This window comes from Cebus imitator, unplaced genomic scaffold, assembly GCF_001604975.1.
Source record: "Cebus imitator isolate Cc_AM_T3 unplaced genomic scaffold, Cebus_imitator-1.0 Scaffold221, whole genome shotgun sequence".
Classification (NCBI taxonomy): domain Eukaryota; kingdom Metazoa; phylum Chordata; class Mammalia; order Primates; family Cebidae; genus Cebus; species Cebus imitator.
Window position 1 is genome coordinate 525,267 of NW_016107536.1, and position 16,454 is coordinate 541,720.

The 16,454-nt window shown below is 43.4% G+C and overlaps 1 protein-coding gene across 4 annotated transcripts in view; it reads left to right on the forward strand.

Moving 5' to 3' along the window:
- The window catches only part of PPP3CC (protein phosphatase 3 catalytic subunit gamma), a 99,419-nt gene extending 94,005 nt beyond the window's left edge, over window positions 1–5,414 (forward strand). For 2 of the 4 annotated variants that reach the window (XM_017549710.2, XM_017549708.1), the window contains 2 exons: window positions 3,737–3,766; window positions 4,880–5,414. In XM_017549710.2, coding sequence (XP_017405199.1) covers window positions 3,737–3,766; window positions 4,880–5,064 — 215 coding nt within the window. In that variant the 3' untranslated portion in view covers window positions 5,065–5,414. The remainder of the gene's footprint in view (window positions 1–3,736; window positions 3,767–4,879) is intronic. The other 2 variants (XM_017549709.2, XM_017549711.2) reach the window with 2 other exon arrangements.
- Window positions 5,415–16,454: the final 11,040 nt, after the last annotated feature.

The following is a 16,454-nucleotide window of genomic DNA, read 5'->3' on the forward strand; positions in this document are numbered from 1 at the left end:
CTCCTGAGTAGCTGGGATTACGGGCACGCACCACCATGCCCAGCTAATTTTTTGTATTTTTAGTAGAGACAGGGTTTCACCATGTTGACCAGGATGGTCTTGATCTCTTGACCTTGTGATCCACCCGCCTCGGCCTCCCAAAGTGCTGGGATTACAGGCGTGAGCCACCGCGCCCGGCCAATGTGTAGTTTTTTTTATAAGCAGAATACGTTTCCACCATTGCTTTGCTTGGTAATTAGTCATGTGAGATATTCTGAGAGCAACTCTAACAAAGATGTGTTAGAATAATAGGCAGTAACATGAGTTAACAGAAAAAAAAAAAGAATGTCCTATAGCATCCTTACATGAGCATTATGAAAATTTGCTGATTCACAAAGTTTTTGTTTCAATCTAAACCCACTTTATCTAGACCTTAAGAGAGCAAATCCGCAAATTAGGGCCGAGTAACAGAATTATATAGCTTTGTTATTTGGAAATTTGTTTCTAATTCTTGATCCCCTTTTGGACTCAGCCCCAACATATTAAATTTCTTTCTGTTCCTGAGTTGAATATGAGTATTTTAATCCATATAGGACCATTTATTGATACTTCCAAAATTGACAGAAATCTTCAGTAATGTGTGAGAACAAAGGTAAAGTTGGAGCCAACTTTTTAGAGATTCTTACTGATTCACAGGAAGTGAGTTTATTTTGTTATTTTCACATGGGAGTCCTGGTTCCACTGGCAAACTGGAGCATTAGCTTAAAAAGACCTTTTATTGTTCATACAACTTTACTTGGAGAGCTTTCAACCAACAATATCCCATATGGCAATGTAACATACATTCATGTATGCCCTACCTTGATCTAAGAGGGATTGGCATGAGTTACAGCATACATAAAACACAGTGGATAAAATAAATGTGCTTGGAAATTGAAGCACAAAGAAAAACAAAAAGAAAGCCAATAGTTGGCCACAAATTTGACTCTAAGCATCCTTATAGCCAAAATAGTGGGGAAAGCGAAGGACAGAACAAGATTCACAAAGACCATCAGATTAAAACAGATTGGTTATAAATTGGACTACATCAAAATTAGAATCTCTTGTACCGCAAATGGTACCATCAAGAAAATGAAAGCCGGGCACTCACGCCTGTAATCCCAGCACTTTGGGAGGCAGAGGCAGGCGGATCACCTGAGGTCAGGAGTTCAAGACCAGCCTGACCAACACAGAGAAACCCCATCTCTATCAAAAATGCCAAATTAGCCGGGCATGGTGGTGCATGCCTGTGATCCCAGCTACTCGGAAGGCTGAGGCAGGAGAATTGCTTGAACCTGGGAGGCGGAGGTTGCGGTGAGCCTTGATTACACTTTTGCACTCCAGTCCGGGCAAGAAGAGCAAAACTCTTCAAGTAAAAAAAAAAAAAAGAGAGAGGAAACGAAAATGAAAAGACAACCCACAGAATAGATGCAAATGTTTTCAAATTTTATATCTCATAAGAGATTAGTATCTAGAAAATATACTCTTACAACTGAATAATAAGATAATCGAATTAAAAATAAGTAAAAAATTGAATTAACTTTTTCACACAAAGACATACAAATGGCACATTAAATGATGTTTGACATCATTAGACATTCAGGAAATGCAAATCAAAACCACAGTGGATACCACTTCACAGTCAGTAGGATGGCTGTGAAAAGACAGCAGTTAATAAGAAGTGTTGAGAATGTGGAGAAATTGGGACCTTCTTACACTTCTGGTGGGAATGTAAAATGGTGCAGCTGCTTTGGAAAACATACTGACAGTTCCTTCAAATGATTAAACTTAAGAGTTAAGATATTACCCAGCAATTCCAGTCATAGCTACATACCCCACAAAGAAATAATGAAAATATGTCCTCACAAAAACTTGTACACAAGTGTTCATAAATGGCATTCATCCTAGTAGCCCAAAATAGCATTTTCATAATAGCCAAAAAGTGGAAACAAGCAATTGTCCATAAACTGGATAAACAAAATATGGTTTACACAATGGAACACTATTCAACCATAAAAGGGAATGAAATACAGGTATATATATCAACATAACTGAACCTTGACCACATATTATATGATATCACTCATATGAGATGTCCAGAACAGACAGATCTACAGAGGAAGTAGATTCGTGTTCAACTAGGATTAAGGGGAAGAGGTGAGGGAAGAAAATGGGAAGTGACTGCTAGTAAGTGGGGGGTTTCTCTTTGGAGCGATATAAATATTCTAAGTACAAATTGTGGTGCGGTTGAACAACTCTAACTATATTAAAACCATTGACTTGTATACTTGAAACAAGTCAATTTTGTGGTATATGAATTCTGTTTCAGTTCAGATGTTAAAAAGAAAAAAAGTTGAGGTACTTTGATATATTCTTATAATGGCCCTTATGGCAGGCTGCTATCTTTATAGCCAATGTGAATAGCAATTCTGGGAGGCCCCAAACAACATAATATCATACACGTTTTACCACATGGCTTTTAAGCTCTAATTAAACCAACAGTCAGTATACAGTTTCAGCAATGCTTTCTCCTCCCACCTCCTAACAGTTACCCCAGTGATGTGCTGTTAGGCACTGTAGCTTTCTCGTAAAGTGCATTTGTTCTACTTAAGGAGATTAGAAAGGGTGTGACAGTGAATTAATACATGCCTACCTATGGTTGACAAGTGAAAGCACTTCATAAGTAGATTCCAGTGATCCATTTTTCACATTGTGTTAGGTAGTTAATGTAGTTCTTTCAGTTTCTCTTCCCATGTTGTTGTATAAAGCCTTGGGGATAGCAGCAAACTGTTACTGCTCATTATTTTTCCCTGCCTTCTTTTGGCAAATTGGTACTGGAGTAACTGACAGGGTTCTCCTAATAGAATCTTTCTTGACACCCCCTGTACCTTTTCACATGTTAGAGTTTTTACTCTCTGAGAAAGGAGATGCAAGGCAGCTTACCTGTTGGTACTAATTTTTCAGTTGCTTCCTTTTCCATTGTGAAGAAAGAAGAGGGCTTTCTTAGTTATTGGCCTACTCTCCTGAACACTGTTTGGAAGCCATATGGATTGGAAATACCAGCCTCTGCTATATTTTTAAGCCCAGATGGGTTCACACATTTGCATTAGGAATTGAATAGTTCTTTGCCTTTGTTAGCTTTATATTTCACTCCTGGACAAGAAATAACCCTTCACATGGAATCTGTTTTTGTCTTCTTCCAAATGCCAGTCTGCTATCCAAAGGCCACTCTTTTTTTTTTTTTAAAAAAGAAGTAATTAGTAGGACAGTTGGACTCCAAATAAGATAGTCAAGAACAATAAGATGTAGTTGTAAATAAGCTTTTCTAATAGGACCCAGCACTAGCTCATTTAGTATCACCTGAGCTATTCTACAAACTAAAGATGATTGTGATGTCAAATTATTTGATTCTTCATGTTATGATTTGTGGATGTCAGGATATAAAATAGCAGCTGGCTATTTAAAATGAAGAGAGCAATGTTCCCATGCCACCCGAAATGTTAAAAATGTTAGAAACTCTCCCCACCCCATATTCCTCCCACCCCAGTTGAGTCTCTCACAATAATTTTCTCGCTTCTCTAACTAGTTGACTTTCATTACGGATGGGGCTAGGCTAGAAGACGGGACCCTGGGATGGCTATGCTGCCAGCAGTGCTGTTGGTTACTCACTCTTTTTCTGTCTTCATTTTTGCATGCTACTGCTCCTGCCCTCTTACAGCCACAGTAGAAGCGGTAGAGGCTCGGGAAGGTATGGCCATATTACTCTGATAGATGTGATCATGTGTCTGTCTACTGATTTTTCAAAGCTTTATCAACATTTCAAATATTTTATTATTGCATCACCAAAACTGTAACAGTGAGAAAAGGAATAGCCATTTCTAGGCATGTTCACAAAGCAGGTATTTCCTTTGTATCCTATCTTTGCATTAATTTTAAATAACCTTAACCCACAGCTACAGTTTTTTCAGGGCCCTATCAGCTTTAATGCAATGGCAGAAGCTTAAGTAACTGGTCATGAGAGGTCAAGTGGTTTACTCCTGTTATCTCTTCCATGTACAAGAGACATCCATTTGATTCTAAAGAGAGCCAAATAGGTCAGCCTCTTTAATGATTCTAAAACATTTCAAGAGCAGATGCAGTAGACTGGAATTTAGTTCAGTTCATTACTAAGGTTGCCCTTAGGTAGGCAAGTTAAATTAACTTTGTTTCTATGAAAACCATTGGAATTGATAAACTTGTGTTACACATTTAGTAGTTCTATTAGGTAAGATGGTTTCAAAATGGGAATGCCTTTCCTTGGTGATACAAAAGTTGAATCAGAAGGAAAATATCTGGAAGCATTTTTAAGTTTTTAACTTAGTACAGCTCCTGGTTGTGCAAGATAAAAACCTGTCCTAAACAAAAAGATTAGCACTTTTGTTACTTTTTTTTGGTGATCTATGTGGTCTTTGTTCCAAAAGCGACTACTCTGGGCTTAATTTGCTCTGTTATTGTAGTGTTGCCTTTTTTCTAGCATTGAGCACTTTTCTGGTGCATAAGATACTCTTTCTCAAATGTATTGGGGCTCAGTAAGTACTTGTTAGCTTTTTGTCAGGTGTATTTCTATCATGATTATGCATATGGAGCTTTTATGAAAATTACTTTCACAATTTCAGCTGCCCTTTGGGCTTTAAGGAAGCAGTAGCTTCAGACAAGACTGATTCAGTCAAACATTGCCTGTGACCTTCACCAGATTTACGCTCCATAGCCACCTTTCTGTGTGTTTCTTTAGGAGGTTGCTGTGTGCTAAGAAACTTTTTATTAAGCTTGTTGCTTTGCAGCCTGATTGAGCTCTCTCTACCCCCTTCCTGTTTTTCTGTAGCCATCAGAGGGTTCTCGCTTCAGCACAAGATCCGAAGTTTTGAAGAAGCCCGAGGTCTAGACCGAATTAATGAGCGAATGCCACCCCGAAAAGATACCATACGCCCTGATGGGCCAATGAAATCTATAACCTCAGCCCACTCACATGCTGCGCACAGGAGCGACCAAGGGAAGAAAGCCCAATAATGACTTAAGAGTCCTGCTGTGGCTCAGGTGGATCTAAAACTCAAGAACAAATTTTATTTATTTATTATTGGAAAATGAAACTAAAGCAACTCAAACAACTTCAACCTGGAGGTGCATTTATAATTCAGTCTGCATTTGTTCTATAAGAAAGGTGACCGTTTTATAAATTCTTTTAATTTATGTTCACCATATATAAAAAGTACATCTGTTTTGTTTTGCCCTTTTTTCTCCATAATTTTTAGAAATGAATCTGATGGTTGTCAACACATTTGTGAAGTCTTGTGCTGTAAAGGGGAACTTCCCCTAATAAAAGGGCCTTGGAAACCCCAACCCTGGGTTTCTGACTTGAACCTTCATTATTGTTGTTTGGAAGGTAATGTCTTTCATGTAAGACTAATAACTTTTCAAATGCAAGAAGATTTTTTTTTTTTTCTTTTTTTTCCCCTTTCTGCTGGGTGCCATTGAAGAAAGGCCCCTTGGGGTTCAGTGGCTAAAACTGCTACTCTTCTAATGGGAAACTGGATCATAGTAGAACTTCAAAGTGAATAATCGAAACCCAGTGATTTTAGGGGCGAAGGGAAATGTTTTCCACAATAACCTACTTTCTCTGGACTCTCAGTTCCTTTAAATATGTTCTAGCAAAGCAAAATAAGAAATAACAAGGGATGTTCTTAGAGTTACTTAAAATCTGTTCATCTAACCATAGTATGATTGGTTTAAATTTCCTTAGAACTTTGGAGGAGAAAGATTTTCAGAAAGCTTTCACAATTGCCAGATTCTTTTGCTTTCATTTTTGAACCCCAGGTGACTTGCCCCATCTGTAAAGGAAGTCACTTTCTAAATATTTGATTAATGCCCTTAGCAGCACCTTCTACAGCAAGATGTATATAGGCCCTTCTAGGCTGTTGGCATCAGCTCTCACATCTGCTTTCCCATCATCCTCCTGTTGTTCCCTGTCGATATTACTGAAGCCAGCTAGGGTAGTAGAAATTGACAAGGGCAGAGTGGTCCCCTTGTGAATGGAAGTTCTTGCTAAAGGACACTGGATAAGTGAGGATTCCTGTCTTCATCAGTTACTCTTTAGGTTTAACGGTAGTTCAGCCTCCGTTAGCATATTTTGGAATGCAGAAAACAAGTGTTCAGATGTAATGTGTGAATTATCTTCCCTTAGTTTGATTTTCAAGTCACAACCAACTAGTGAAGGAAGTTTTGGGGCTACTTAAGGTCCCATTTTGGCCAGCCTCATGGCAGGAGCTATGTCACAATACTCATTGGTCAGCTCTGCAGTGAATGTGCGTGCCTAGGAACACTACATCAAAGCATGGAACGTGCACATTTATGGCATTCCTTAGTGTCATTTGTGATGTGGCAATCTAGCACTAAAGCAAGTATTTCAGACAGTAACACTTCATACTGGGAGTTTCCAGGAAACCAGGAAAACAAAAAACAATGTAATTTTTTTTTTCAAACAAACCATACTTTTTATTAGAAGAATGAAGACTTAGCCCATCTACCTCTGTTTTCCTACGCCTTTTTTTCTTAGCTTTCTTTCTTTTTGAGACGGAGTCTCACTATGTAGCCCAGACTGGAGTGTACTGGCGCTATCTCGGCTCAATGCAACTGAATGGGTTGTGAGTAAAACCTGTCAAAGAAGGGAGAAAAAGTCTCAGGTATTGTCTTTCCTGATTGTCATTCAACTTAAATCAGGTATTAACCACCTAGATATCCTCATGCTCCTCTCTTCCAATTCCAGGATTAGAAAAGATCCTGTCTTTGGAAATTTCACTGATGAAAGTCATTCCACATGACAGACTGCAGAGTTGGTAGTCGCTTATCCCTTTCTCCTTTTCATTAAGGTTGTTGTTACATATATACAACCCACGGGTAGCAACCACTCTTACGGGCCTCCATCTGCAGGCAGTACTAGAAATAGTTACTGTAAATCTTTATAAGCAAAAAGTAGTATTTTGTTAACTTAAAAGGATGATTATTTAGTAATAGCTTCATTGCTGTCTCAAAAAGCAGAACGATAAAGCAAGTTTCCTTAACGGAAGTATCACAGAATCATATACAATATTTCACTGGTTCCCTCTGAGCTGTCGAGGAATCAGCCAGAGTAGAGAGGTAAGGAAGGGACTCTGGTTCAAGAAAACCTGAGTGAGTTTTAGAACAGTACGAGCTCTTAGAGGAGGCTAGGTTTGAACATTCTGTTGAATTCTAAAGGTAAAGGTATCCCTTCTGTTCTGTAGAAGGCTGGGGTATGTATTTTAGCAGTTTAGAAAGTTGTATACTAGGTGTGTCCCTGATACAGGCAGCTTCTTAAAGTGAGGATCTCAATCCGTGTACCTATACACACCTGTGCACCTATGACTCAAAACCATTTAGAAGGCATGCACCTTAGGAATAATGTTGTAATAACTACTTTTCCTTCCCTTGAGACTTCATTGGAGGGTTTTCACACATTTTTTTTTTTTTTGAGACGGAGTTTCGCTCTTGTTACCCAGGCTGGAGTGCAATGGCACGATCTCGACTCACCGCAACCTCCGCCTCCTGGGTTCAGGCAATTCTCCTGCCTCAGCCTCCTGAGTTGCTGGGATTACAGGCACGCGCCACCATGCCCAGCTAATTTTTTGTATTTTTAGTAGAGACGGGGTTTCACCATGTTGACCGGGATGGTCTCAATCTCTTGACCTCGTGATCCACCCGCCTCGGCCTCCCAAAGTGCTGGGATTACAGGCTTGAGCCACCGCGCCCGGCCATTTTTTAATGTTTTAATATAAACAACAGCTTCCAAGGTGGCTGGACGCGTGCCCTTCGTTTGCTCTAAGACTACTTTTCATGCCTAGGGCCATCATTAAATGCACATGTTAATTGCTGTCAAAGCTCTGCAGTCTTGGTGTTTTCAAAGCCCCTTCTGTTTTATTAAATCTTGCTCCCATAATGTTCTAAAGATACTGGAAATAGTTTGTGTTCTCCTTCATGGACCTTCCCTGTGGAAGGCCCACAGGGATGACCTTTTTCTGTAACTTCTCCCATTTAGGAAGAGAAAAACAAGTCCCCAGACATGTTAGGGCTCCTCTGTAAACATTTCTGAAATACCGTTTTGAAGGTGATTCTTCACATGGACTAGGTTTCTCACTTTTGGTGACATACGTATCACAGGACATTTAAATCCATCAGATGATGATTTCTTTTAAAAATTTGAAAACTCGTTTAATGTAAATTCAAAACATGTGCCCCTTTTTGATCTCCATGTTCTGAATGTTTGGAGCAAGAGGAAAACAATACACCGAGTGTGTGTGTGTGTGTGTGTGTGTGCACGCGTGCACGCGCGTGTGTCTCCTTAATAGAATGCTAAAACAAAAATAGCCTGTCTTCCTTAAACTCTCAAGGTGACACTTTGGTTACAAGTACAGACATTGCTGATTTGCTGGTCTTTTGGGACTAGATATTGATTGGCAAGGTAAAAATTGCTTAGCCCACTTTGATGAGCTTGATACTGCTCCTTACCTAGGAGTAAAAGACTCAGCCACTCCAGGAACATCAATATTTTTCATATCTTTCATTGCCTTTTTTGGGTCTTCCATGAACAATTCAATGAAGCAAGTTTCAATAAGCAAAGATTTGCCTTATTTAGCTTTCTTTGCCATCCTGATAACTTAGGGATGATTTCCTGACTGACATTGTTCAAAATAAGAAGAGAAAAACCCTCATTGTTTTGTCAGTAGACTATTTTTAAATGTCATTAAGGAGCAAGGGTAAGATTTTAAAAAATTGGATAACTTCAGGGCCTTTTTAGCCTTTTGGCTCTTCTCTCTGAGTAACACAGTTTGAGGCAACTAATCTCTATAGGAAAAATATAAGCCATGTCTGCATGAGACACAGCTGGCCTTGCTGTTCATGGTCATTACTCAAGAGTCTCTCAGCCTCAGAATGAGTGAGACTAAAATCTGTTCCCTCTACCTTGCCCAACTTTATGTAAATAAGGTAGCTGATCCCCAAAATTTTCGACTGTACCATATACATAACGTTTAAGCTCTTAAGAATTTTCGGCCGGGCGCGGTGGCTCAAGCCTGTAATCCCAGCACTTTGGGAGGCCGAGGCGGGTGGATCACGAGGTCAAGAGATCGAGACCATCCTGGTCAACATGGTGAAACCCCGTCTCTACTAAAAAAATACAAAAAATTAGCTGGGCATGGTGGCACGTGCCTGTAATCCCAGCTACTAAGGAGGCTGAGGCAGAAGAATTGCCTGAACCCAGGAGGCGGAGGTTGCGGTGAGCCGAGATCGTGCCATTGCACTCCAGCCTGGGTAACGAGCGAAACTCCATCTCAAAAAAAAAAAAAAAAAAAAAAAAAAGAATTTTCATCTTGACCAGTCTGGGTGGCCAATCAGTTAAATTGATTTAGGAAGAGCTTGCCCTAGACTGGTTGATTCATAGTTTTGCTTTGTACTAATTTTCGGTTTTTCTCTCTAATCTCTGCATTGAAAATCATTTCCTAAGCCATAAAAACTTGTTGCAGTACCATTCTAGAATCCCCAGTATGTATTCTAGTTGTTATAGTAACAGCGGAACCCAAGCTTCTCCTAAAGCATTACTCAGCTTTCCTTGCCCAGGCAGAAAAGATGTCAGAGGGAGGGTGAACCCAGGGCCCATCTGTGGGTATGGGCTCCAATTGCCTAAATTGTGTGTGGTTATAACCATGGCTTCCACCTTGTCTGGTACACTAAACACATCTTTTCTGAGAGCTGCTAGAAGGTAAGTAAAGGACAGCCTAGAAGGCCCAGCAGTGGATTGAGGAGGGTCAGGTGCCTTGCCATAGTCCCTTTCAGTGTTGCTGTGATGAGACACCCAGGGGAAAGCTGTCAGAGCACGTGTGTAGAGGAAGAACGTTGTGTAGTCGAAGGACAGTGTTGTTTACTCTTGAGTATGAGTAGAGACCTGTATTAACAATAGGGCTTTGTGCCATTGACAGAGTGTGAAAGAGGGAGCCTATGTTACGTTGGAACTTGGGACCTGACCTGCCTATATCTAGCCAGCCAGAGTGAATGGGGTCAGTGTTAGCTGCCTTCATCTATGCAGTCACAAAGGTAAAGATGATACTGGAGAGTATATTCCCTCCCAGGAGGCCTTGGCCTCACACCCCTGCCACCTTGGCAAGACCTGCGAAATAACACCTTTGTCTAAGACAGGGTTATGCATCATCTCTTCTACACCCTCGTGACAAGTCTAGGTGGCTTAAGATCAAGAAGCGAGGACATGGACGCCGACGGTCCCTCTGAGCAGCTCTAAAGTAGGGCCAAGCACACTGCCTTCCAGTAAGTTCTTGCCCACATTCCATCAGTCCCTTGACATAGATGTCTCCAAATGCTTTTTTTTTTTTCTGCATGTGAATGTGAAATGCATGTAATGAGCAGGCCTACCATAGATCTTGATTTGGGGCAATAAAGATGTGTTTTTTTCACAGAACCTTTCTGAAGGTGACATTATAAACCCCCACTTTTCCTTTCTCAGTTCATTGTGACCCCAATAGCTGTTTTTCCCAATAGATATGTCAGCAAACATTTTCCAAGAAGGGGTCCCAGTATTCCTTCCTAAATGGCATGGTGGTCAGATGTGAGACTAGGCTGGTGGTGTGATATTTTTTCAAGGTTCTTCTGAATGATGGATTATTTGCTTGTGCTTAGAGATTGCCTACTTTTTCTTGCTTTCAGTTATGTTAAAGAAAGTGGTGGAAATGTTACTTACTGGCCGAAATCATCTAATGTCTTTTTTTGTGAACAAGAAATTAATTTGTTAGGACTTTCGTACTGTAAATTAGAAGTCTTCTTAAGATTAAAAAAAGAAGACACCCTTAAATGATAACTTCATTGGCTCCCTGTGTCTTTATTTCCTGTATTTCCTGGTGGAGGCACTTATATTTGGCTTTTACTCATTTAACAATTCTAGAGGCCAAGGGAGAGCCTGGCTTTTGATGTCTGGTCTGGTCTCTGATGATGCCAAGAAATTCCCCTCCCAAGGGAAGGAATCCCATCATAATAAAAAGGACCTCTTTCTTTCATCTCTGTAGCCCTTTTGTTTTAAGGCAGCTATGGTGGCCACACGTGTTTCTGTTTCTCCCAGCTCAGAATCCACTCCCTTGCCCCGGCCTCCTTCTTGCTCAAGTCCCAGCCCCCTCTGTAGCTTCTTCAATAGAGGCTGCTGCTTGAAGAAAAGGAAGAGAAAGATATCCCAGAAAGCATACATTCTTTACCAAGGATAAAAATAGTTTTGTATTCTTGTAATTTAATGACTCTGCATGTGATCCTAATAATAGACATGGTGAATTCCATCTCAGAGAAGTCAAGGCAGCCAAAGAGGATTTGAATGTGGAGCTGGGCTGCCAAGAATGGAAGTGTCAGACTAGCCTTTTCATTCCTCTGAAAAGTAGAAATATCGGCTAGGTATGGTGGCTCACGCCTGTAATCCCAGCAATTTGGGAGGCCAGGCAGGCAGATCACCTGAGGTTAGGAGTTCGAGACCAGCCTGGCCAACATGGAGGAACCCTGTCTCTACTAAAAATACAAAATTAGCCAGGTATGGTAGCACACCCCTGTAATCCCAGCTACTCTGGAGGCTGAGGCAGGAGGATTGCTTGAACCCGGGAGGCGGAGATTACTGTGAGCCGAGATCACACCATTGCATTACAGCCTGGGCAACAAGAGTGAGACTCTGTCTAAAAAAAAGAAAAAGAAAAAAAAAAGTAGAAATATGAGGTGCTATGGGTTCACAAGGAAAAATAAGCTCCCCTGGGCAATTGGGGGATTGGGGATAGGAAAAGAGCCGGGGACCTGTAGAGGACACTGTCAGCGAGAGGACTCTGCAGGTTACGGCAGTAGAGGTAGAAAGGCTGAATCCAGCACTGCCAGGCCCAAGTGAGGTGACTTTTACACTAAATACAGCCACACTAAAGGCCACCTTGCAGTTTACAGGCCAGAAAAAGGCCCAGGCTTTTAATTTCCAGTAAGCTGAGTATGCATTGGGTTCTTTGTTATCCCAATGGCATCTTGATGTAGGTCCCTACACCTTAGCTAAACCTTCGGTAAAATTAGGTAATATTTCCTCTTATTTCTGGAGTTGTGGAAAGCTTTTTAATAGCCTGGAAATGAAGGCCTTGAATGCAAACTCATATTAACCTGTCACTCCATCTAGATCTGATCCCCAGTTTGTTGCCTGCTGCATGTAATGGCAAGGTCTTGCTTTTTTTTTAAATCACAACTTTCGGCCGGGCGTGGTGGCTCAAGCCTGTAATCCCAGCACTTTGGGAGGCCGAGGCGGGTGGATCACGAGGTCAAGAGATTGAGACCATCCTGGTCAACATGGTGAAACCCCGTCTCTACTAAAAAAACAAAAAATTAGCTGGGCATGGTGGCGCGTGCCTGTAATCCCAGCTACTCAGGAGGCTGAGGCAGGAGAATTGCCTGAACCCAGGAGGCGGAGGTTGCGGTGAGCCGAGATCGCGCCATTGCACTCCAGCCTGGGTAACAAGAGCGAAACACCGTCTCCAAAAAAAAAAAAAAAAAAAAAACCCCCAGCAAAAAAAAAAAAAAAAAAAAAAAAAATCACAACTTTCAGGCTTTAGAAGAAAATCTAATTTTGATGCAGTGGATGAATAATGGTAAATGAAGCAGTCTTTTTAGTGCTGATGCTGTTAAGCAGACGGTTCATCATAGAATTCAAGGAGGTGGGAAGACAAAGTTATTCTTTGTTTGGAAGCCAGAGCCCTACCTCATGGTATCCACTGGGCCAACAGATCAGCACTCTTATCCTACCCATCGCAGTCTACCTGAGCTGGGAAAGAAGGCTGATGCAGACCTAATTTTCCAACTCCTGGGTCTGTGCCCTCCTTTGTGACTGAGTTAACTTGGCTTGGTTTTCCCTCTGAGGTCATCACTTATTTATCCTTCCCTTATAAAATCTGCTTTCTAGAGCTGACAGCCACTGCTTGTTTCATCCTTCCCAAGAACTAAGAGGTTCGCCCAGCTCAGTTCTTCTCAAAGACACCCCATCTGTGCACTGTGTTTGTTTGCTCATCCATGAAAAGAGGCAGAGAGAACAGCCGTGGATGTGATGTCAGTGTCAAAACTTCCTTGAGGACAGGCGGGATAAATTGGGCAAATGGCTGACTTCTCCTGCAGCCTTTGAGAGACTGGCCCTGAGAACCCAGAATAGATGTGCCCATTACGTCATGCATGTGCTATGGAAAGGTCTGTGCCGGGCAGGACTGAGAGTCTCATTCTCTATTCCCATGGGGTTCCATGCACCCATCCTGGCCGCCAGGCCCCAACACCCACCCTACTTGACCTGTACTGGGAGTTTTTTCACTCAGATCCCTCACTCTACAGTGACTCTACCAGAAAACTTGAATTCCAGATGAGCTGGGTCATGCCCTTGTCAACATAGCAGGGCCTTTGAAATCCCAAAATGGGTCATTTGCACTCTTCTCTTCTGCCTACCCCTGTTCCCATAAGTGGTTGGCACAGAAAGGGCCATCAGTAGAACTTGGCTGACAACATTTGTGGGAATGAAAATCAAGAGAGGACCCAGGAGAAAGGGATGGAGCCCAGGGGATGAAGCATAGTCCAGATTCTTGCTGGTGTGTTCATGTGACTTGGTTTCAATTCCTCACCATTGTGTCACTGTGGCCTTCTAGAGAAGTCCAAACTGCTGGAAACAGCAGTGCTTTCTGTGCTAACCCCTTCTGTTCTGCCTGCTCAGCTCAAAGGAAGAAAACACTCTTCTGAGAGCAAACCGCAACCCCCCCCCCAAAAAAAATCTCAAAGCACCTGAAGTTCATCCTGGGGTGGAAAAGAAAGGAAGAGCAGATGCCCTGTATCTCCATGGGGGTACTGAGGCACAGAGCGAGGGCCGCCTAGCTGCCCAGAATACATCTCACAGGATGACTCATCCATATGGCCGACTCCCAGCACCAGAGCAAGGCGCTCCTCAAGAACTGAGTCAGGGTGCATGTCTTCTGGGAGCCCTGGCTTCCCTTTTCCCCACTTGAGAACTAAAACTGGGTGCTCTGCCCACCCCGTTTGCCCCACCTTCTCTTCAGTGCTCTTTCCCCTCATCCTTCCTCTTGGTGATACAGGTTGCTTTTCAGAGGGACCCGCATTTCACTGCCTTCTTCCCCTCCCGTGAAGAGTCACATTTACTGGTAGTCCCATGGCTAATCCTCCCCTGGGAGGGGTGTGGACAGACCCCTGTTGATGGTGATGTTGGGGACTACCCATAGAACAAAAGGTGCAGCTTCAAGGGCTTGAGCAGGGGATACTGGTGCCTGGGATCAGGTAGCTGGGAAAACGGGGCAGTTACGTAACTGTGTTGACTGTGGCTCAGGTGGCTCTGAGAAGGCAGAGGCAGCCCCTGACAAAGGGCAATGCCAGAGGTGGGGAAGCGGTGACTCGCAGGCAGGGAAATCCCTCTTAGGGGTGTTATGCGTGCAAAGGGGAGAGTGCACCGGGATTTGGAAAGGAAAAGAATCTGTTGTTGACAGTCAGCCGGCCAGCCGCCTTATCTAGGACAACCTTCCCAGCCTCAGCCTCTCCCTAACTGTGCCAGCTGTGGAGGCAGCAAGGGGAGCTCATGCTAGAGGGAGGCGTTGGGAAATCAGACACCTGGTTCCTGGCTGAATCTCTAAACCTTGCTACTTTCCCCCTCTTACTCTGCTTTTCAAAGAGAAGGAATTCTCTTTAAGTAAGGGCAGAAAGGAAGGAGTCAGTCAAATTTCCTTATGTTTTCCCTGCCCTGTGGTCCCACTGTCTGTCTCCCATCCTCTCAGCTGTGAGGCCAGATGGGCACCACGGAACATGGTGGATTCTGACCTGAGAGAGGAAATAAGCCCAGCAGAGTCCAGGCCTAAGTAGACAGGCAGAAGTCAAAGCGGCTCAGGAAGAAAGCTCAGGTTTCCTGTGGGACCTGCCCCGCCTCCTCCTACAAAGCTGTTTACTAAACTCCCAATTCCCATAGGGATGAAACTGGTAGTCAGTCCCCAGCTCCTTGCCCATGGCTGCCACCTCCCTGTGTGAGAAACAGGAAGTGGGGACCTTTGTCAGCTCAGCTGCACCCTCTACACTAAATATTTATCTTGGAGTCCAGGTCAGAGCCCTAGAGAATAAGAGAAGCTTGCTGCTGGTGAGAGGGTATGGCCAGGATTCCTGGAGTCGGAAGAGCTTCAGCTTCACCATCTTGGAAGAAGAAGGAAGAAAGTGAAAGTGATGTGGTCCTTCTTAGTCACAAGGACCCTAACAGGTGGGAAAAAATGCGTGTCTAAGGAAATGGGCACCTATTTTATCCCTGAGGGAGGGAAGAGGCTGCCTGGGGTGGGCAAGGAGGTATCTGAGCTTCAGGGGAGAGGCAGTGCACTGCTGCCTGCCCTCAAGAAGTGTCCCAGGTTCCTCCACTGCTTGGCTGTCCTCCACAGCAGTGCCCCGCATACCCATCTCTTTCGATTTCCTGAAGAGTCAGAGGTTCTTGGAGGGAGTCTTGAAGGTCATCTTGCTCAGCTCCCACTCAGTGCAACGGTTGCCTTTACACACATGTCCCATGGTTGGCAGACTCGGAACCCCTGGCATCATGTAAAAAATCTTCTTGGGAAGCCTTGGACCTGCTTCCCTATGATGTGCTCCCAGTGGTCCCACTGCTGCTGGTGCGGATGTCTGTGTCCACACAGCAGCCCCGCAGGCGCCGGAGGCCAGCAGGGCCATCTGAAGCTTCTCAACCCAAACATCTCCAGCTTTCACATGTGATATTGATTCACAGCAACTGGGGCGAGCTTCTTTACTTGGAGAGAGAAGATAAGACTAAAGCAGTAATGGTGATGGGGACTGAAACTCGCTTACTCTTTTCTCCACTCTCTTTCCTTCCAACCTTTGAGTTGAACTGAGAGCTTGGAAAACACTCCAAAGCTCATGGTGGCCTCTGGCACCAGCCTGACACCCAGTAGGAATGCAGGAGATGACATTAGTTTTCATCAGTTCGCATTGATGGCTCCCAGCTGGTATCTAAAGTTGATCATAACTATTGGTTGGTTGGTTTGAGGCTTGGGAATCCCTGAGCCAACCCAAGCACCAGAAAGGATCTCAAGTGTTTCCCACTGTCCATCAGTGTTCCTTAAGCATCCTCGCTTTCTGAAGCAGGCCCTGTGTGTGCCACACAGAGGCTTGGGGCAGAGAGGGGAAGAGGAAATGGCCATAGTGGTTGGGGAGCCAGAGGGCCGGGGCTCTGGGGACCCAGCTCAGAGCAGCGAGAACAGCGGAAAAGCAGGCAGAGCAAAACAGAGTGTCTGGGAACACCAAGACCCTCCTAATCCCATCCACGCCAAAGGGACCCCGCCCTTATCCTCTTT